Source organism: Aquila chrysaetos, chromosome 25, assembly GCF_900496995.4.
Source record: "Aquila chrysaetos chrysaetos chromosome 25, bAquChr1.4, whole genome shotgun sequence".
NCBI lineage: Eukaryota > Metazoa > Chordata > Aves > Accipitriformes > Accipitridae > Aquila > Aquila chrysaetos.
In genome coordinates, this window is record NC_044028.1 from 13804977 (window position 1) to 13828481 (window position 23505).

The 23505-nt window shown below is 41.9% G+C and overlaps 1 protein-coding gene across 2 annotated transcripts; it reads right to left on the minus strand.

The window, feature by feature from the left end:
• Window positions 1-596: 596 nt before the first annotated feature.
• On the minus strand, window positions 597-18147 carry C25H16orf72 (chromosome 25 C16orf72 homolog). 2 transcript variants are annotated; one of them, XM_030001718.2, is made up of 4 exons: window positions 17694-18147; window positions 16675-16755; window positions 12227-12502; window positions 597-3945 (listed from the first exon to the last, which is right to left on the minus strand). In XM_030001718.2, the coding sequence occupies exons 1-4, from the start codon at window positions 17911-17913 to the stop codon at window positions 3701-3703; spliced, it is 822 nt and encodes a 273-aa protein (XP_029857578.1). In that variant the 5' UTR covers window positions 17914-18147; the 3' UTR covers window positions 597-3700. The 2 variants fall into 2 exon arrangements, with proteins under 2 accessions (XP_029857578.1, XP_029857577.1); XM_030001717.2 differs by lacking the exon at window positions 17694-18147 and adding an exon at window positions 17260-17507.
• Window positions 18148-23505: the final 5358 nt, after the last annotated feature.

Here is a 23505-nt window from a genome sequence, read left to right on the forward strand (position 1 = left end):
GACCTGCTGATACAGCAAGGAAGTGGAAAATAGTTTGCAGGTTTAGGGACACCTACATAAAGCAGGAAAAGCTGCTAATTAAAGCACCTAATTTCACTGAAGTCCAAAAAGTCTTTTGCAAGAGATTGGAAAGCTCTACTACTGAAGTCAATACCACTTAACTTTCTGAAGAGGTTTTAAGTGGCATAGTTTAAGATGCTGCTCCTAAGTATTAGTGATGTTAAACTCTGCAGAACATCTTGTACAAATCTAACAGTACACCTCAATTCTTAACATCTTCATTAGTCCATAAAAGACAAAAAGGAAAGCCTCTTAAGTGTAGCTAGACTGAACAGCTACCATCAAATTGCATTCCTAACGAAAAATCCTACTCTGCAGAACCAAATAAGCCTGTCAACTCACACTAATCATATCTCGTTTGGGGTTTACTGATGGACTGTATTATTCAGAAACTTAAATAACTACAAAGCAGCCCGATTAGTTGTATTTATTTTTTTTTTTATTAGGTTTATTATGACTTAGAGTTTCTATTACTCCAGCTGGGTAAACCACATTTGAGAGTAAGTTTAACTGCAGGACTTCAGCTTCAGCCAAAATCATTTTTGCATTACTTTATTGTAATATAGATTTAAATTTAACATTTAAAACTTACTTCATTAATAAGCAAGCCAAGCTCAGTAGCTTCAGTGCAGGATGTACTTTATGTAACTTGCCGCACATTCATGTTAAATTTGATGTACATGGAGAAGAGACCGGTCAACTATACGATTCATAGGAGAAAGCAAAAGTAAGCACCATTTTTACCAAACAGTTCTCAATTCAGTGTTTCTTACAGGAAATAAACTCGCTTCTGGCTCCAGGAGCTACAGTTTGGATAATAGCTGAAAGCTATTTCCAGAACGTCAATTTTCTACACTGGCACAAGAAATAAGTCTTCAAAGCAACAAGTACTGGACTTTTTTTTTTTTTTTTTTTAAAGAGACAACCTGTTCTCTCGTTGTGTTTACCAGGTGAATACATGCATTTTTGATCATTCTGGCAGAGGTTAAAAAAGAGCAAACAACAGTTGGGGCTAAATGAAAAAACAATCAAAAAGTTGCCAAATATTTAAGGTACAAGCAAAAAACATTAATGCAACCTGTTTAATATCTAAGCCTGCTTTCTTTCAAAGAAAAATGGCACAAATTAAATAAAAAGCCAGACAAATTTAGTTTTAGATGGTACTAGACTGAATTAATGCTTCAAAGCATTAACAGGATTTATTTCACTGCAAGGAAGGGGAGAAGTAATTTGAACAGGCTCTGTATACTTGGGCTAGACCAAAAACACTGTTACAGTTTAGTCCATATATGCAGAACTGATACCAATATGATGTTACCTTTACCACGTGTAATAGTAAAGTGTGTTAGAAGTTGCAAAGCATAAGCATCTTAGTTGTATAAGCCAGTTAATGAATAAACAGAAGAGCTGAAGAATGGTTCTCACTCATGTCCTTTCTGTTCAGGACTCCAGATTTTTCTTTTGGAACAGAAAAATCCCTCTACCAACAGCCTAATAAATACTAACAGATATATTTAGATACCATCTTCAAAACCTTTGTTGAAAATGCAGTCTTCAAATGAAAACTAGCTTTATGCAGTATTAATATTTTACATAAAATAAGTCTTATGAATCGTAGTTAATAGCAGTAACTGAAATTAATGTATATGAGTCTTCGGGCGATGTGCAAGTTCAACTGTGTAACACAGGTGGGGGTTTTGAACAGTTCTTACCATCTTGCTTTGGACAGTTCTTACACTTGTCCCATAAACTACAGAACCTCTAGCTACAGTGTTGTGCAACTGTTGACATCTTCAAGAGCTCTTCAATGCAAAGAAATTTGATGGAAGCACCACAAAGCAAGGAAATCATGCTCTTAGTAGAGTGCCTTGAATTCTAAGAATTTAACACATCATTGCTGTCTTGCCTTGGCTACAGAACACCAATGAGAGGACACCAGGGTAAAAAGGAGCAAAACTACAGTGAAGTCTGCTTCAAACAGGGAAGATAATATAAAAAAGATCTGATTCTACAAGCACGTAAGCAAAAGTCTTGAAGAGCTGTGGATTAACATGGAGCTCAAGGTGCCTTAACTTAGCTAGAACACCACAATTTTTTTTTTTTTTTAAGTATTATGAATCTAGCATAGCTGCATTTCATCCAAGAATCAGTCTATGCTTCCAGTTAAAGCATGCATACCACCTCACTAAATACCCCTTCCCAACTTGCAGGTTTGGAGCTCTTCATTTTCTTATTCCTCCTGTATTACCCCTTTCCTAGGCAGAGATTTAGAGGCCCTAAAAGCCAGAGCTCTCACCAAGGACTTGCTGCATCTACATGTAAAAATAGTTAGGACACTCTTTGAGACTGACACATATCCTTCCCCATCCAGAAATGGATTTGCAGCACATCAGTCTTGATCTCTAATTCAGTTTTCGATTATGCTTAAGTTATGGCAGCCAGAGTTCAATCCTATGAATGTAAGCTCAACACAATAAGAAAGCCATTTATCCTTTTTAATTCACCCTTATGGCATGTTTAGCCAGAGCTTTATAATCAACTTCCAGTTTTAAATTATTTTCTTAGCACTTCACAGAACCTGCATGTCACTCCCTCCTGAAGGAGATGGCATCACACAGAATCTTGTTTAAGTTAGTCCAAGTTTCCACATGTGACCAGAAGTCTTACTTGTCAGACCACACCCCTTTTCCAACTACTCCCCCTCACTCCCTCTCCTCCCACCCCTCCCCAGCAATGGGCAATTACTTCACAAGAAATGTAAAATGGGTATGGGTGTACACAAAACCTACCCTTCACTAATACTGAACAGAAAAGCCTATTTTCCAATTACAGGACATCTTTCTCTAAATTTAGGTCAGCACTGGTGCAGTCTGCACTGTGTATGATTACCACGAGGATAATACCAATAAGTACATATATTTTCTCAAACTGATTTAAAAGCCTATGAAGTTAATTGGGGAAAAGTTTAATATTGCTACTTCAGAGCACTAAAACACACAAAGTGAATCCAATAAAGATCCTTGTATTGATTCAATATTAAGTATTAATTGCATGACCATCATAGCACCTCTTTACATTATCACACAATCACCAGAATTATCAACTGCTTTTAAAACTAAAAAGGGTACAGTCCAATATTTATAACTTGCACACTGTTACTATATAGAAACTAGGTGCATGGTACAGTGCTGCAAAAATGGAAGCCTGCAGTTTTGACAAAGATGCCAAGTCATGTTGTAGACAATTTCAGTCAAACTGGCAATACTGTTTAAGCAAATACTCAACACAGCAGGAAATAAAGGACAAAAAAAGCATTCTATAACCAAATAAACATCTGAAATTTCCTTTCCCTTTAATACAAGTAAGGTCACTTTTAGCCTTGGAACGGATACATGTTCGCCTATGATGATCTTGCTAACTACTACACAATATCTGATGTCCTCTGCTAAGAATATAGTTTAAGAAAGCCGCAGTTACAAGAGGCATCTAATGTAATATCTAAAATTTCCTTTATGGCAATTATTTAATTCATTTGTCTTAAACAGTGAACATGGAAAGATGGCCTCATGTTTCCTTTTGAATAGTACTCTGAGGATCAAGTGGCTTTCAAGCAGCATGGTGGGTTTGAAATTTTTGCAGTTTAGATCATTCTGTTGCGTTTATGAGTTGGTGAGTCTGTAATGACATCGCCACACTGGGCTGAGGTACGCTTTCTAGTTCCACCATTGTCCAAGTGGAGTGCCATTTCTTCTGATATGAAAGTGTTCAAATCAACATCATGGAGTCCGTTTCTCCTTCGACTAGCATTGGAGCCACTGCTCACATGAGTGGGCGAGCCTGGGGTACTTGAGCGAACACTTATACTAGCCATTGCACCACTAAGACCTAGGGGAAAAAAAGAAAAAAGTATTTAGGTCAAGCAGTACAGAAAGTTAATTTCCCATGTGTGCCAGAAGGGATGACACTTATCTGACTTCTAGTGAGATGGTAAAAGCACTTCACCCTATTATTTGTACCACACTTATTTGAAGTCCAGACCACACCTTCCCAGCTTTCAGTCCATATAAGAATCTAGCAATTACTAGAACTGCTTTTTATGACATTAACAGTGAGCTTATATACCAGGTTGTAACAGCAAATGCTAGCTCCATAAGTATGACATGCTATTCAAAATACGTGTACTTACTCAAGAGTAGACTATCTCAATATAAAGGCTTCAAACTAGACCAATAGCTATACAGAAGGAAAATCCCCTACCAAGGGCTTTCCAGGTTGACCTGACTTGGTCTTGTTTCAAACACCACCACCCTCTTCCCTTTCACCCCCTCAGTCACTGTAGTTCTAAAGAAAACTGCAGTATGACAGCAGATCTTAGACAGGTGTATACCACAGCTAGTTTTTAAATAAAAGCTTTATTTCATGGCTGCCGCTATTAGCCAACGCATTAGTATTATCAGAATTCAGAAGAGGACCTAAAAATAACAAATAAGCCAAGCAAGACCACATGACAATCCCCCAAGATTTGCTATTGACAGATGTGATCCAAAACACTGTCCCAGGTACCCTGCAATTACTTTGGTTTGTGTTCAGGTTATTAAGAAAATGTTTAAAACAGAAGTTTACTTCTTATAGAAACAAGGCCATAAAAAAGAAAACCATGAACTTCACACTAATTTAAACTTTTTGTCTTCAGTAACATTACTATTACAACTTTGCAAAAGCAGGACATTCCAAAACATAAGTTTAGTAAGGGCTAGTACCTGAAAGCCTAACAATTCCACTCTATTTGGAATTCAGGCTGTATTTGTAGATAAACAGGAGCTCAGAGATAAAACAAACATCTTTGCTATCATAACTTCTTCAAATCTGAGTATTATTAAGAAAGTACAAAAACATTGGTTGGCCCTAGAAATAAACTAACAAAGCAAGGGTCATGCAGGAAGATGAAGAACAGCAGAACAAGATCTACATCTGTGTATATTTCTAGCAGTAAGAACAAGCAAATGTTAAGCTGTCCAGGAAGACTTCTGTCTCAGTAACCTTCAAAATCTTGGGTGCTCTCAGAGGTTTTCTCCAGTCTCGAATACTCCACACCTTTGTCCAGCCATCATACATCTTGTGTGCGTGCAAAGCCATTTAATACACACCTTCACATGTGGTCAAGTAGGCCACCAGAAGTCACACGCTGACAAGTAAAGCCTAACAAAACCTTATTTATTAGCTGCTGATAGGCCAAATAAGCAACTTCAGAGGCTCTCTGAGGAGAAGACTGCCAGAGCTACTAGATCAGTTGCCAGAAGCCTCAATTAGAAGATAAATTCTAAGGCTATCTGCAGCAATGGCAGGTTGATATACAAGTCAGGATAGAACAGACCAACCAATTTCACTCTATTGTACATTACTCTTGAACAAACATTTAAAGCTTAGATCTTGTAACAGCACAGGATATAGTTTTACATAGATCTGGCATTATGCAACAACCAGTAGAAACAGCCACTAATCATTGATGCTTTCTTAGAGCTTTAAGTGGTGTTCCAACACAACTCAGAAGCATGGTCTAAAGTCTGATAGGGACCCTGCAGGTTTTTTTAATATTAAAATCATCCTTCACTCACAATGGCAGAAAGTATTAAAACAGCAGAAGCTGTTTTAGTGAAAAGATAATTCAGGAACACAGTTTGTTCCAGTACTCCCAGGATTAAGGTCAAGCTTAAGTTTAAAGCCATTATGAAAAGAGGTTCCTATACACCTACCAAAGAAAGTAAAGCAGCTAATCGATGACATAAATGCATGAGCAAAAAGCCCATTCAGATGCCATAACTTGGATAAACCACCAACGCGCAAAATTTAGGCAGGTAACAAATCACTTCACAATTCAAAGACAACAGCAAGTTTAATTTCAACTAGCATGACATACATTAGAAAAAGCATTAATTCATCCTGTACATTTAAATTGGAAAAAGTCCGACAGTGCACAGAAGGTGACATCGTTTCAAATCCAAACTGTTTGCAGAGATTTCCCCCCACATCACTATTCCAAGCAAAATTGCTCTGAACACACAAGTTCAGTGTTGTTACTTCCACTGAGAGTCAACAATTTATACCGCTTAACAGTCATTTACTCTTATGCAACCCATAACCAAATGGCCAATATACTAATTCAGTTTTATCATGACATCTTTTCATTATGTCTAATGCCCAAGTAAGGAGAGAAAAGTTATCCTAATTAAACCCAAAAACTGACCTGTGATGTGAGAATACATTTTGGCATCACTCAAGATCTATGTTTTTAAGTAGAGCCATTTCAAACAACAAGCATTTTTTATAATAGTAAATACAAGAGTCAGAATTAAAAGATGCATCTGTAATATGCTCCAGCATATTCTAAAACAGACTGCCAAGGTTTGCAAGCAATTCCTCAAGCAGGCATTGTCTTTCTAATATTTAGGTAATACTGAATCACTGCACATGTAAATACACAAACAACCTTCAGGAGATAATTAAGAAGTTAAAATCTTCAATCAAACCTGGTGTCAAAGGCAGGAGAGTAGATTTTAATTAATTTCTACAGAGATATGAGTACAAGGATATTGCATCACAACACGGACTTCTAGTTGCAGTTTAATCTTGCATCTCATACAGGTATTTAATACTGAACTAGCGAGTAACAGTCATTACTGAGTATGCTAACAGACTGAGTGACAATTTGGTATCAGTTACTGGCAGTTAACCATATTACACAGCACTACACATCAATCCAAGAAAGCAGAACTGTCAAACAAAACATTTAGATCACAGTTTAGGATTGGGTAATCAAGCTAACATGGAAGAGTCAGAAAGAAAATTCAAGGCATGCACTGAAATATCAAGTTGCCATTTCATGGAAGCAACATCTCTGAAGACTAATCAGCAATGCAATTGAAAAGATCTATTTTTCATTGACAGAGAAAAAGCATCTTTCAGGAGCTGTGATCCACAGTTCATTTTTTCTTGGAAAGGTGTTATAACGCAAAGAGGAAATCTCAGAAAACCCATTTATTGTAAATTATTCTGAGTTTAAGTTTTCAGTGGACACTGAAACCTCTTCTCAAAGCATTTAACCATTTAAAGCAGTAAAGCAAGCAGTAATAGATATTAGGAAATAGCAAGATGACATGTTACTGTTAGCAACACCATTTTACAACCTCAGATTTCTGTATTGTGATTAACATAACCTAATCACAGGTACATCAGTTTTGTCTATACAATAGGACAGATTCAACCAGCTACTAGTGTCTTCACTTCTTTCATGATCTCATGACCACCTTTGAAGGCTCCCACTGTTATCTGCAGGAGACATTTCCTTTTTTACTAGAGGCCTTTAAGAAAGGACACATGGCTTTTTCTCCCTTTTTAAACTTGAAAGGATTGAAGTGGAGGACACATCTAAAATATTCTGCAGTAATTACATTCTCATTCCTGCCACATCTTTCAGTCATCAGCAATATGGCATTTCATAGCCAGTAATATCAGAAAAAAACTCTGCTTTTATGTGAAGCTACATTCTAAAGCATTTATTACAGTACTATTAGAAAAAGCTGCAGTATAGAAGAAATAGTTATAAATTAGCTAGTATTGGTCACAATTTCTGATCTAGCTAATTTATAACTAAGTACTCTCCAAAACTATCAATTAATTAGAATGTTTGGCTAAAAGTATATGTTTTATGGAGCATGAAATAAGATAAATAAAACTGTCAACTCAAAATTAGCAAGTTTATCAACACCAGCCTAACAAACTGTAAATGCCATTTTATCTGCACTATAACCATGTCCATAATATGAGTTATTCAGGTCACTACCACAGCATAATATAGCAGATAACTACTGTTCAGTATAGTCATAGTATTAACTATTGTTTTCCAGAAGTTTTAATCAGGAAGTATCAAAAAGAACATTCACGCTTAGGTAAGTATGACTAAAGCAGGATTAGTTAATAACCCCAGATAAATACAAAATGGCATGCAGATAGATCCTTGTCACTCCTCTATGTCATACTCACACTTTCACAGTACTGCTCAAAGAGCAAGTTTTAGCAGTACATACCAGTACACAACTCCGATAGTTTTTGAAAGAGTTTAAAGATTGTGTGTATATATAGCTATCAGAACACTGCTCTCCCATCCCCTCTTCTACCAACTGCTTCTTTTCCACTCTGCTAACAACTGCTGATGTTTTATATTGAAGTTTAATATTTTGAGAAGAGACTAAGGAGGCCTAATGGAAGTTCAGACTCTTTACAGGGGCCAAGCCACACACTTCTACATGCTAGAGCAAGAGTTCCCCCCCCACCCCAAAGAGACTGAATCACATTAATGATATACACCAACATTAAAGATAAGGAGCAAAAGAACTAACACCCCCTCACTGTGCTGTTGCCCATTTACATCCTTTTTAGTTAAGAATGCTCAAGTCTAATGCATTTCAGTGTTGTCTTCCCAAGCTTGCTTCTTCCGCCTCCTCAAATCATAGCATTTTCTCCCATTATGCTTGGAGAAAGGTTTGTAAAGCGTGTAGCACATCCCACAGTAAAAGACCAAAGCATCATTTCAAACATGGACTGTGCACAGCCACCAGCACTGCAAGACTTAGTATGCTAGCTACAGCCAGGCAGAAAGTGACCTGGCACATGCCAGCTTTTGGGAATCTTATAACTAGTAGATCAGTTTGATGTAATTCTGCCATTTGGAACTCTTCTCTTATAGAACTGGGTATGGCAATACGCATCCAGAAAGTAGGTGAAGATACATCCATACCTATGCTAACCGCAATGACATTTTAGAGTCTGATAGAAGTTAAAAAACCCGACTCTGTATTTGAGATGTTGAACAATAAAGGTATTTATCTTCTACTATCACATCTTAAAATGCTAAGCATCATCAGATGCACAGTTTTTGAAGTTTCAGAAAAATCCACTTGAACTTCAGAGTAAAATAGCATATATTAAGCTAACTACTTAATAACTACTTAAGCTAACCACTCAGCTTTTCTTGAAGGCTTTAATTTCTTTCCAGGCATTCACAGTTTAAGTTTCCAGCCATGTTTTATTTCAAAAGTTACCCATCAGCACTCTAATAATGGAAAGCTGACATCAAGGGCACAGATTTTTTTTTTTTTTTTTTTTTAAATTTACCAGAGTTTACTCTCTTAAGAGACTACTTAGTTCCAAAAACTCATTCTCAAGTACCCTTAAATTACACTGAGGATTTCAGCAACAGCTGCACAGCATACATGCCATAGATTAAAAGGAAAGGTAGATCACATACTCCTTAAACATTCTTGTGTCAGTATAGGTTTTTTTGCTTTTAGTACTATAGCAAGTCTTGAAAGCAGACCAGTAGAGAAGAACAAGTTTCCTTATAGCACAAAGACTACTGATAATTAATATCACAAGATTAAATTTGGGTTCAAAATCCCTAGCTTTTGTCAAGGAAACTGTCAACCACCTTGTGGAGCTATAATATAGGTCAGATCTAACAAGGTTTGACATAGAAGAGGTAAGGTTAAAAACCCAATTTTAACAGATTTCTTTTCAGATGCAGCATACAGTTTTAAGATTGTGCTAATACCCAAAGATATTCTTCTCTAATGTTTTAGTCTAAGGCATAGACGTAGAATTCTGTTTGATGTTCCAGGAAATATTTAATTATTAGCTACTTTGTTACCACAGCTTCTTTCAAAGTTTTCAGATGTGATTATGAAGCATTTAGAGGTTATATGATCAAAATACAGGTATTTCCCCCATCAAAGAGCAAGATCAGCAAGTTGTAGCACCATGGTCTTTAGAAATATATTAGTACCTATTTCTGAAAAGTCAATAAACCAACTCTGCTTCCACAGAGCTTTATTTGGAGTCATAGATTCATACCTATCCCTGGTTCACTAAAAGAGGTCTTGCTTAGAGCAGCAAAGTTTTAGCACTATCCCTCAAATCTAATTCAGCCCATCCATCATACCAATAGATAAATACTCCATTTCCACAGGAAGCCTACCAGCACAAAACAAAGCCTCACTCCTTTACATGCCAGTCAAAAATCCCCCTTTAAAGCCTTAGTCCTGAACACTTGCCGAGACTGCTACTGACTATCATAAGGTTTTCTCATGTTTTCTCACAACACCTAGAAGCAGCAAATCACTTTAAACAGCCTGCCAAAAATGAAGATAAGCACTGCCCTACAGAGGACATGAATTTACATACACCTGAAGATCCTATGCAGGCTTCAATCAAAACATAGTTCTGAGATGCCCTATGATAAACAGGAAAATAGTTTGGGAGACAGTTTAATCACAACTCCCTTAATGTTAAACAAAAGGGTGGGGAGAAGCTGGAGGAATGCAGGCATTGTAGGCAATAACCTAAAAACGGTTATGAGGCCAAATACAAGCCTAGTCACTAAAGGATTAGCACAAAAGCATTTGTGTCAAAGGCCAGATTGAAACCAGTATCAGGAGACCCTAATCCAGAAGGTGATTGACATAATCTTGTCAACCAGCTGATGAAGGGGAAGAGTGCATTTCTAGCCCCTGCAGTGCCAGTACAGGGCACAGAACTTCCTCCAGTCCTCATGACCCTGTACTACCTTTTGAAATATGAAAGAAAACTTTATGCTTCATGGTTCTGATTCCCATGCTATAGAGAAGTGACTTCCATAAACCACCTCCATACAAAGCAGATGCTAAGAAACAATACAAGGACATGAAAAGAGCCATAACTACCAATAAAAATGCCTCTGAGTTTACTCTGCTTGAGACCTCACTGTGCTGAAGTGAGTCTACCTAGCTTACTCTCACCTGAGAGTAAGCCTTTATAATTAAAGCCAACTGCACACCAGATTCAACTACAGTTTCAAAAAACAAGATTTTTAAGAGGGTGTTTATCTCATCATATCAGGTGAGAGCCAGTTTCTGCATTTGTTCTCCTCACAAAATTAGCTTTACCTACTGAATAAGCAATACTGGTGCACAGAATTCTCTAGCCAGCTTCCAACATGAGAAGGAAAACTGCCAAAAGCTACATGACTGGGTGGAAGCACGCTTGACTGAAATGGCAACAGAGCAGCAAACAATACCAGAATTAGGCTGTCACCTAGACAGTGACAGTGTCTGGCTTATGTATCTTGAAAAACCACCACCACATAGCAGAAGCAAAGACTGCATTTTCAGGAATCCACTCATCTAATTAACTCATTAATTCCACCCCCCACTGAGAATACTGAGACAGTAAAAATTTCATTCAAGTGTCACAGGTTGTACTTCTAGATAGCTTGATTTTTACTTTTAGAATGGTCTACTATGTATACCTCAAGACATCTGCTACCCTTTATAATTTTAGAAGGCATAAAACCCACAGGTGAACTGCTTCATTTCATATCAGGAGCAATTTAAAACACATTTTTCTTTATCACTTGCTAGGTAATAGTCCAATACAGAATAAGCTACTGGATATTCCTATCTGAAAAGGAGAAAAGATACACCACCAACAATTCAGTAGGACATTGGTAGACATTTAAGTTTGAAAGTGAAATAAAACCAAGTTCTGAACAGGACTCAATTATTGCAATTATGTGCAAGTGAAGTACCCTTTCCAGGGTACTTTAAGTAGAATGCTAAACCATATTATCGAGTGCATCACAACAAGGGTACTAGAGTACAGGAAAGTACCCCAGAGAGAGAAGCTTCAAACATTAAATTCCCTCCCTAACCCCACAAAAATTTGCTAGTTATTTGCTAGTAGCCAAATCTTCATATTTAACTAGTTGCTAGCATAGTATTATCATTTTCTAAGAATTGTTTACTTCAGCATTGGCATGCCAAGTCTCTTCATGCTTCAAAAACACTACCAAGAGTTGATACTTAACTGTTGAGTTCACAGGCTGTAGAATATTACAGATCCAAACCTCATTTTTATACAATACCTTTTTCTCATTCGAAGTATTTGACTATGCAACTTTTTAGTAGCTAATACGCCTTATACATGCAAAAACTCCCTTGGAGAGTGAAGGAAGTAACCTTCAGCTGGAACATCAGGTACACGACATATTACAATACCAACAATGGCCAAGAGCCAGACATGCTTTAAGAACCCCCACCCAATTTTAACCAAGTAGTATTGAAAAAGTTACTGTTACCATGCAGAGCTATGGCTTCACGGAAGGGTTGCAAATCAGTCTCTACAGATGAGCTAGTTTCTGTTGAAGTAGCTCTGTTAGGGGATACTACAGTCAGTCTTGGGGGAGCTCTAGAATTTCTTGGAGGAGGAACTTTTCCACATAGGAAGCTGATCAAGTCTTCTCTACGAATAGTTCTTCTGCGTTTTTTAACCCAAGCTAACACATCCTTATTCCGACGCTGATAGCCAATCTGAATTCCTACATCAAAGCTTCGCTGATGGACATCCACACTTTCTGCAAGAAGACAGAAAAAAGTTTTCTTAAGTGTTACAGATAGAGCAACATGTAGTATGGCACATCACTGATACCGCTTTCTGTCAACCATGGGAAAGAAGTATATCTTCTACAGGTTACTGTAATGCAATACCAAGTTAGCTGTAACAAATTAGCAGCATTGAAGATGAGTCCTACTAAACCTGAAGAGAATATTAGCAAAAATGTTCCACTCCCTTTACAAGTCAAAGTCAACAGCAACTCAAGCACCGCCTAAATAGCATTTACTATAATTCAGGTCAACACCACAGCACTGTTTATGAAACCATATTGTACCAACACTAAAAACACACTTTGAGTTCGTCAGTCTGAGGAAGGTACTTAAATCAACAGACAGTGCACTTTAGGAGACACACTCTTAAAGTGCATCAGTACAGTCAGGAAACCCCACATAAAGGGAATACCTGTTTTTCTTGATTCTGATAGGTAAGGAATTTTCAGAAAACTCAGATTTCTTTAGAGTCCTTCTAAGTTGCATCGGAATTTCAACTGCAGAGGCAATTCACAGGAGGCCATAGTTTTGAAACTAGTTAGAACACAAGTGTCCCCAATGCCTTTCAATTAGGCAACATACCATTTACAAAGGAAGTCTAAGAAAATTCCCTTCCCCATTTAAGATCCCATTGCAAATTTGATATACAAAAGCTTTAAACACATACTATTTGCAATTAATCCTACTACAAAATGCAGTTTCATTCTCCACGGATGCACCCGGTCACCTGTGCACATCAGTTACAACTGTGCCTCTGAGAAACACCCTTAAATGCCTTGTATTACATTGCTTTCAAAGTACAGTACAAAGGTAAGTGCATTTCCGGCTAGTAGTTTGAGTAAATTTCAGACAACAGTAACAGGTGGGACAAACCCTATTCCCTACTCAATTATGCTCATCTTGTTTGTCATAGATTTGTTATCAGACCTTTGCCAACAGCTATTTCAGTTTTATGAAAATTACTGCTATGTTGCTCTTGCTCCATTAAAAGACATCAACATATCCACTCTAATTTCATTTACTCAATTTCCATAGGTTGTTTGTTTTTTTTTTAATCTGGCAGATAAAAACAGCTTCTTACATTCTTGCTTTACTAATGAAGTCCAACACAAGAGCCATTTGCCCAGAACAATCTTAAATAAATCTCTTAATAACAGCTGTCAAAGATATTGGTTTACAGGTAAGCAGTGACATACACATCTAATCTAGTTTTCTCGCACTCAAAAACCCAAAAATAATCACTATTAAATGCTATCCTTAGAATTATATTCTAAGGCACCACTGCATGGTCCACAGAAGACAGCACTAAAATCTACACTATCAAAGAGCAGCGCTTCAAACATAACATGACCTACCAAAAAAGAAAAAAGTCTCAGATTGAACATAGTTAAATCTTGCAGCTTTTAGAATATAGGCTATACAGGTATACATAGACTACACTTAATATGTTAGTTACTTTTATGCACTCTAAGAGTATTTTGCCTATGTGCTTTGTAATCAAAAGGCTAGATTTACAAATGCTAATTCCTGTGAAAGCAATGGCAACATGACAGATTATTCCTCCAGCCATTTTAGACTCCACAGCACTCACAGTAAAAGCTACCCAAACACTTTGGAGACACTTTGGAAACTGACAATATTCCTTTAATCACTTCCTGAAATACCATCAGAAAGTCCTTCCAAGAGGTGAGGAACCCAGCTTTATGTCAGTAACCTGCTTTCCTTGTATATGAAAATGCTTTACAAAGGACTGGGAACTAGTTATGAGGTCAAACACACTAACTACTGATGTAGCCTGGACAAATTTCAAGTGTCATTACCCTGGGAAAGATTACATTTTTATGGTAAAAACTACAACTACTTTGCTTACAAAGTTAAGCTGGCAAAATATAAGCAGTCAAGTTGCATACATTCTGAAATTACTAAGTCAGAACTAACATTAGCAAACATCCAGGTTTGTTTTTTTTTAAATAAAACTAAGGTAAACTGTAGGCTCAGAAGCCTTATTCTAATATATGCCTAAGACTTTCTACAGTGGCCTTAAGTTCTAAATCCTGTGTTACAATCCATGCCTTCACTTTAGTGCCATCTGGAAGATAAGCAAATGTCTTTAAATGCAGCCTCTATCACCAGCACCAATCACAAATTTGTGATCCAAGACCTTCATAGTGTGATGCGATATTAAAGTTCTAATCTATTTTCAGAAAAAAATGCTGACATTCAAGACATCATGGCATTCTCCTTATGCACTATTCCTCATGTAGCTCTTGTTAAAAAGAATTTTGATGCTTTAAAAATCCAGATCAGAAACCAGCTGACAGAGCAAGAGGCAGTTTGTGGTGTTCAGTTTACCACACCAAGTACTCCTCCAGCATTTTGACAGAGTCCTCCAAAACACAAACATTACTGAGTACGTGAGAAACAACAGGAGATTTTTGAAGAGCCATGATCATCACTACGGAAGGCAAATTCACATTAAGACACTTCAACTTGCCCGGTATGCCAGCATCTAGCTGGTTCTACCTGTGTTCTCAACAAATTTCTACCCACTTGGAAGTTAATTTAAAATTGAAAGATGGCAGTTCTGAGTAACTGAGGTACCTCAGCACTTAAAGATTTGTTTTAAGGAAAGATTTGTTTCAGGTGCTGCTTCTTGAAGTATATTACATTACACCCAGCAAAAGACAGCTTCCTACTTGAATTCCAGTTTCCCTGATCACCACATACATACTCTTCTGTTAATCACATTATTGCCGAAAAATAGGGCTCATTTTGCCTATAGCACAAGTAATCCAAGTGACTTAACCAAAAATAAACAGCCTAAGTGTTTGTAGTAAGGATGCTGTAAGGGAGAGCAATGTCATTTGTTAAAAAAAAAAAAGAGACTATAATTATTCCAGACAGTTTATTAAGACTACCTGCTGCTACTCTAGCACCATGCTTAAGTGACTAGTGTCCCAGACCATGTTTTAGTGACCCACTCCCTCAGGCCAACACCTACCCCGTTATGTGATGTGCTGCCCCTTTATATGACCTATGACACATACACAACATTCAAATCCACTTTCTGCAGCAGTCAAGTCTCTGGCAGTGAGCATTATGCATCTACATTTCCTCCTTGCTCTGTCCACATCTGTCAGAAACCTGATCAGCCATCACAAACATGTTACTAAGTTCAATTGCTTAAAGCAAATCCAAAATGGGAAAACTGGAGACAAAAAAGAATGTGCAAGTAGAACTACAGATAGCGCTGTGCAGACCAAGAAAAAAAAAACCAAAAAAATCAAACTACAAGTCAGAAAAACAACAATTTGGAACTTTAAAGTTTTTTCCTTCCTAGGAATGGAAGACAGTTAACAATGAGAATCACACTGTGCCAACTTAAGCCTCCACTGATATAGCTATCAATTTTGTACAATCTTTTAAACAAACTAGAAACCACTGAATGATTCTTCTGCAGACAAGAATTCTTGTGACAACCCAAAGAACAGCAGAGTTCAGAAATGGATCCTGACAGATAGAAACACACAGTAAAACAGCACAAAAGCACAGACACATGCAGGGTGGACTCTTATCAAAGTTTTGGCTAACACTGCTTTCTTACAGCCACCCTGAGACACAGTCATAATGACATTTTAGCGCTTCAAATGAAGTGGGAGGCTTACTTAAAGCTCACTATCACAAGAACATAAAACTTTGTAAAATTCTGCGTGGCCATTATATGACAAACACTAAACCCAACCTATGCTTCACTGCAAATGTACATATCTTATACTGATATCCCAACGTTTAATACAACATGAAGTGTACAAAACACAGGAAATTTAAGTACTTTTTAATAGGCCACTGCACTCTTCCCTTGAATTCAGGAGAGCAAGCCACACATTAAAAACATCCTTTTTTCAAGGGTCTCGAAGTAAAACAGCTTTTAGCTCATTAGTCACCGACATGAGGCAACAGAAAAGATTCAGCTACCATCAGCTAAAGTGGCCCAGGGAAAACTTGCAAGATTCAGGAAGCAGTCTCGGGTTAGATTTTATCAGGGTGAATAAGAGACATTAACAGGCCCTGCTTATGAGTAAGCCGGGGCAGGAGGCAGAGTGGGGCTGCCGGGGCAGCGGGGAGGGGGGTAGCCCCTTACCTTTGTAGAGGTTGGTGACCGCAGTGGCCGCGTTCTGGAAGGGGACCCAGAGGGAAAGCCCCGGCTGCTGGCACACCCGGTCTGCAGGGAGGGAAGGACACACGCTGTTTATTTTGGAGTCACCAACTCCGAACGGCCATGTTAGGTTTCGCCATTTTGTTCCACCTTCCGAAGGCAACTCGGGATCAGGGCCCAGAAGGGCCGGGCCGCCGGCGGCCCGGTCCCGGGCAGCGGGCGCGGCGGCGGCTCCCCCAGCCCGCCGGGGAAGGGCCCTGCCCGGCCCCCGCCCGCAGCCCCCGCCGCACAATGGGGCCGGCCCCTCACTTCGCCATTTTGTCGGGAGCCTCTTCCCTGGGCTGGGCGTCGGGAGCCGCCGCCGCCGGGGCCGGGCTTCCCGGTCTGCCCCCACCCTCCCCGCCCCCGGAGCCCGCCGCTCCCCGGGCATTCGCGGGGCTCGCCCCCGCCGACCGGGACCCCCCCCCGCCGACCGCCCGCCCCCCCCCCCCCCCCCCGAGGCCGCTCTCCGCCGGAGCGCCCTGCCTCCCCGGGGCCGGCAGGGCCCACCGGCCGCCCTCCCGGGCCTACTCCTCCGCCAGCCGCCCGTCCGGGGGCGGGGGTGGCCAGGCCGGGCCAACGCGAGAACCCGGCCCGGCGGCTCCGCCGGCCCAGGCCCCTCCGCCGGAGGCCGCGAAGGGCGATGTCCGGGCAGCGGCGGCGGTTCCCCCTCACGCCATTTTGTTTTCCCGTCTGCCTCTATGGACGGGCGCGGAGCCCCCGGGCCGGAAGCCCGCTCCTCCCCCTGCCCAGGCCGCTCTCGCCGCCACATCCCCTTTGTAACGCCGCGGCCCCGCTCCCACCCCACCCCCGGCGGCTCCGCGGCCGCCCCGAGCCCCAGCGCCCCCCCCCCCCGCCGCCACATCCCCGGGCCTCGGCCCCAAGCCCACCGCGCTCGGGCTCCACCGCCCGCCAAGCCCCGTCCCGCCTCAGCAGTGCCCCCCCCCCCAACCCGCGGCGCTCACCCTTGTAGAGCTGCGCCACGGCGGTGGCCGAGTTCTGGAAGAGGTGCCAGAGCTTCTGCTGCTTGTGCTCGGGCTGCGCCGCCGCCTCGTCCTGCAGCTCCGGGGCCAGCGCCTCCTCCTGCTCGGCCTCGGCCAGGCACTGCCGCTCCCACTTGCTGAACCAGTGCTCGGGCCCGTGCTCCTGGATCTCCGCCTCGCCCTCCTCCTTCTTGTCCTCCATCCTCCGGCCGGCTCTGCGTCCCTCCCCGCCGCCGCGCAGGCCCGGCTCCGCCGGACAGCCGCGCTCGCCTCCGCTCCGCCGCTGGGCCGGCTCTACCTCACCCCCATGCTCCCGGGCCGGAGCCCGGTCCCTCCATCCGCCGGCTCCAAACACACTGAGCGCCGGCGCCGCCCCGAGCCCAGTAAAAGCCCGTCGGAGACGCCTGGGAACCTGCTGCCGCCCAGTACCCGCCCTCGCCGCCCAACTGGCCGCCGCCGCCCCGGCACCTCCGGTTTGAACGGCACCGCCGGCCCTCACTGGACCGCCCGCACGCCCATCAGGCGGAACGCGCCGGGGGGCGGGGCCCGAGCGCAAGATGGGTTACGCCGTCACAGCGGCCGTGCGCAGACGTCGTCGGCCGCGGGGCGCAGACGCAGCGGCCTCCCCCGCCGCCGCCCGGCCCCGCCCCCTGGCGTGATGCGCCGGGCCCCGAGGCGGCTCCGCCCGCCGCCGCCCCCCGCCCCGCGCCGGGCCCGGGTCGCGGCCGGCGCGGGCCTGGCCGGGAGCTCGGCGGCCCCGGAGAGCCGCCCGGAGGGCCGCCGCGGCCGGGCTGCGCGGGCCGGGGGACCCGCGGCGGCTGGGCAGGGCAGGGCGGTTCTGCCATCTTGGCGCTGGCGCCTTCCCCGAGCCGGCTAAGGCGTTGCCCCGCCTCGGGCTGCCCCCCGGCCGCCGCCGCCGGCGGGGCCGAAGCCCGTGAGGTGACAGCCGGCCGCCGCGCCACCCACCTGAGGGGCAGGTCCTCGCCCGGGAGGAGGTTTCCTGCGCCCGGCCTGCGGCCGGGGCCGGGGCCAGGCTCGGGGGAAAATGGCTGCCGCGCAGGGCCGGAGGGCCGGGGCCGAGCCCTGTTGCGCGGCCGAGCCGGGCTCCGGCGCCTGGGAGGGCCCGGCGTCGGCCGGGAGGCTTGCGCTGAGCATCCGAACCCTTGCGATCCCTTTTCTACCGCTTTTACGCTTCTGTTATTTACGGTTTCTCGTAGCGTATTTGCACTGTACCAGGCAAAATTCCAACAAACGGGAGGAGGGAAGTCGTGGCTTCTTTACCTGTGTTAAAAGCACTCGTTTACCTCACGAACGCTTCGAAATGTTGCTGTGAAAACCCTCTTCCTAACTACTACAGCCACACGACCCGTTTCGATCAAAGCGAATGTCCCCCCGAGCCAGCGTGTGAGCCAAGCCATGAACTGGTGTGAATACCAGTCAGCAGGCGAGCACCTTGAGTTTCCCTCTCCACCCCCTATAAAATACTCTCCTCTCTTGCTTTTTGTTGCTCTCCTGCAAAGGCTGGACATGCCTGCAGCTGGCTTTGCATCCACCGTCCTGAGTCTTGCGGTGCCACTGCTGCGTGTGCGCAGCTGGGTTTCAGATCAGCTCTTCCATATTACTAAACTGGTATTGCACATGAACTACTGGTAGCCGGGCGTACCAATCCCACTCAAACCCGCTGGGTGTTAGAAACACTCACGAGCTTTGAGGACGGTTTCTCCCTCTGACAGTCTATTTTATTCAGTCCGTGCTTGTTCCCATTTTGAATGTGGATCTTCATACAACTTCCTAAAACACACAGGAATTCAAGCCTAAATCATATGTCGTGGGGAAAGACATGGTATGAGGAAATAATTAGAACTGTTGGGGTTTTTTTATCTCTAAGGACAACCAAAAACTAAAGCTGCAGGCTACTGTATTTCCTAGACCACTGAGACTAACTACTAGGCACCTCCTGCTTGCGGGTTACGCTATGGTACTCCATGTGAGTAGAAAGAGGGAGAGTATCCGTACCTCTGTGCACGTGTTCTTAAACTGAAGTTGTGGCGTTGGCTTTTTAAGATTTATTTCATAACACTAGTGCACATACACAGAGGCAGGGATATTCTCTTCCTTTCTAGGTAAAGCTCTGTCCAATCCTTGTTTAGGATTATGAACTTCAGCAGGTTTAGGACTAGTCCTAGGTATAAGCTTTTATGAATGTACAACAATAGCATAGAAAAGAAAGGAATAAATTAAAAAAAAATCTTGACAATAAATGGGAATGGATTTTGTAAATTGTATCTTGATCGGTAGGCTAGTAAGTACATACTGTGGTAGAACATGGATTTTTCTCCTGTGCAACTGTTTTAAGGAAAACAAAAAACAGAGGAGATGTTATTCAATATTCCTATTGAATAGGATTTCTTATAAACTACCTACAACTTGGAAATGTTCATTCCTAGTAGTCTTAAATTGTTTAAATATTGAAATGCATCAAATGGGAATGCGTGATGGGATTGTTTTCAAGTAAAACAGGGAACTTAAATCCATCTCCCTCATCAAAACGTGAGCAGAAACACTCCCATCAACTTCAGCGGGCTTTGCAGATGCTGTCTGTGAGATCTGAGATCAGAAGTTACTGCATGGAGCTTGATGTAGGAGAGGACATGGCTATCCTGGATTTTGTGTACCACACATCTGTTTTTCTGAATATTTCTAAAGAGTTGCATAATGTTGGCAACTGTGAAATAAACAGTTGGTTACTCCAATACAATGTAGTGTTAGTCATGATTTATCAAGCATACAGGCCTGAAATTTGGCTGTGACAGATGCCCATTCAGTATAAATCAAGCAGGGAGTTGTAATGCATCACTAGGTAATCCTGGGTAAAAAGGCATAGCACCCGAATTTCCTGGTTTAATTGAGAGAAACTTGGCTACACACAGTTCTCAGAAATATCTACAGCTGATAGAAACTGCTGAGACTTTAAGAGGGCTGTTTTCCCTTCTACACGCATTACGCCAAGTGGGGGGGGGCTAACATTGGAGTTGTTGTGTCAATTTTTTTTACAGTTTTCTGAAGTGGCCATTGGCGACTCTGGGATAATAGTGTGGAGAGGTTTAGCACAGCTGAGAACTGGGATGCTGAATTTTAAAATTAGAAAGCTTATGTCATTTTTTGATAGAAAGGATTGAAGAACTTTAACTTGGTCCACAGGCTTCTTTATGCCACCTGAAGATATAAAGGGTATTAGGGATCTGGGAAAGGAGTGAAGCATTTTCTGGGACTGGAAGGATAATGTACCAATGGAGTCCTGCAGGTAGAGAGGTAGCATTAAATGGAGAATGAAGACGATATTGATTGACTTCTCTTGGGTAAATTGTGGAGGAGGCAGCAAACGAGAGAAGAAAAAGGAACAAAAGCACCATGCAGAAAAACCCCTGAACACACCCAAACACTCTTCTCCCTGATGCCTCCTAAGAAGCTTAATGCCTGTATCCTCTGAGCAATACTGAGTCACTAAAGAATTTTTCCTCCTTGTAAATAAAGAACAAGTTTCACGCTAATCCATTTTGACCTGCCATCGGTGGCCTGGAACAAACACAGCTGTGCTGGTTTTGGTTGCTGGTAAGCATTTTGTTGGGTAGAGTCAAATGTAAAAAGACTGGGAGATCAATGGTGTACGCATGGTGAATGTGGCATCTGAGTAATCTTGGTGTTTTGCCTCTTAATTTCCCCCATGGGAACACTGTAGTGATGAGAGCAGTGTGGCATCCCAACTGAAGTCTCAGGGGAGATAATTACAGGAGCATGATGAGGGTATGCTAATTGTAGAAGGCTCTGAAGACTTGTTTTATTCCCTTACGCTGACTCTTACTGGGAGTTGAATTTAATGATAAGTAAAGGAAAACATTTTATAAATATGAAAATATGAAATTGGGGGAAGAGAAGGGTTTATTGATAATACAATCTATTCAAAGCGAACACTGACATTTTAAAATATCTGAATGTTTAGATGGCTGAATATAGACATGGAAATGTTTTCACAGTGCTGCAACCAAATGCATGGGTACTTGTACAAGAGAACTTTCATGATAGTTTAAGATATTGGAGGAACCGAAGGGAGCAGGTATTCATTTCACCAAAGGGAAAAAAACAGGTCTGTATGACAATATTTTCATTTCTCTTCACCGTTTTGTCCTTTTGGATCAGACTCTAGGTATGCTGTTCTCCAAAAAAACAGGTCAGCAGGGAAGGAAATTACTCAGCTGGCAACTGTAATGTTTCTCAGGCAAAAGTTTTCAGCCCAAGTAAATCTGAAGTTGTATGCCTGAGCAAGCAAGCAGCAGGTATCTATGGGAAGTCTGGTTTACAGAGAACAGCAGTGCACTGACTGTTGCATGTCACATAATCAAGACAGTTTAACCTCTTATTGATGGGATCAGTTGGGCTTTTATATACATTGGCTTGTTACTGCTATTCCCCGCTGAAAAACCTGAAGATAGAGCACCCTTAGTGGAAACACTTGATCAGTGTGAAACAGAAACTGATTGACAGAGGTCAACAACAGCAGCAGTGTGTGAGTGTTCGTTATGGTCGCAAGAGCCTCATATTCTCCTGTTTTGGAGTCATGGGAAGTAGAAAAGTAAGGAAATAGGATAAAAGGGTTTATTTTCCAATATGTGCTCCTAGGCAATGGTATGTTCCAAAAACGAAAACTAGGTAAGCACTGCAAAAAGGCTATCTGAATGGTGTTTTGAATTTTAAAATGTTGATCACCTTAAATAAAAAATGAATATTGCAACAGTGTCTGCATCCTTCCTGCAATTTCCTGGGAGCACTTTAGTAGCAGCACTTCTAAGACCATGATCAAAATGCTGTCACATAAAAGCAACTTGAAACTATGTGATTAAAGCTTGGTCAATTTATTTTTGCCTAAAATAGAGATCCAGAGACATTTTGCCCCAAAAGCCGTGCTCAGTATGAGAAGGAAAGCAGTTTGACTCTGTGGGAACAAGATTCTCAAAACATCAGGTCTGATACCAAAATCATTAAACAATCCAGACAAGACTCCCCTTTTGCAAGAAAGACTACATGACTACACCGAGATACAAATCATTTACGTGTGAATTCAAACTCTACCAAAAACTGTCTACCAGCAGACATAGTTGTCAGTTTTACTGGGTAGTACCTTACTACTTATTTGGTTCCACTGAAATAAATGGTTTTTCTTGCATAACAGGATAAAGCACACGGTGAATATGCAGTTGTCCTCCTGCTCATACTTCAGAACAGCCTAATCTTTCTTCATGCTTTGAGAACTGCTCTGAAAGGAGAACTCTGCTTGTCTATAATACTTCTTTAAACAGCTTTTTTTTTTTTTCTTGAGATTCAAATCTCTAGTGCATCATCAAAAATAAAAACAGTTTCTACATAGCACATTAATTAAGATTCACGAACAAGGTCCTATTGCTGTGGGCTGTATACAAACAAAAGAGATGATCTTTGCTGTGAAGGACTAGCAATTAAAACACAAAAGAAGAAAAAAAGTGCACATCATATTTTCATGATATACGATGAATGAGCAGATGACTATTCCTTCTAATAACACAACCTTGTTAGTCTGTGCACATGCTGGTATTTCTGTTGTCAGTTATAAGACAGACTGATCTCGAAGCTGAATTCAGTTCGGAAGCTTGTGCTATGGTTAGTATAACTGTTGGCCCAATATGGAAATTTTTACCCAAAATTCAATCCCAAAGCCACATTCAAGGCTGCAGGAGAAACAATATCCAATAATCTCCAACTA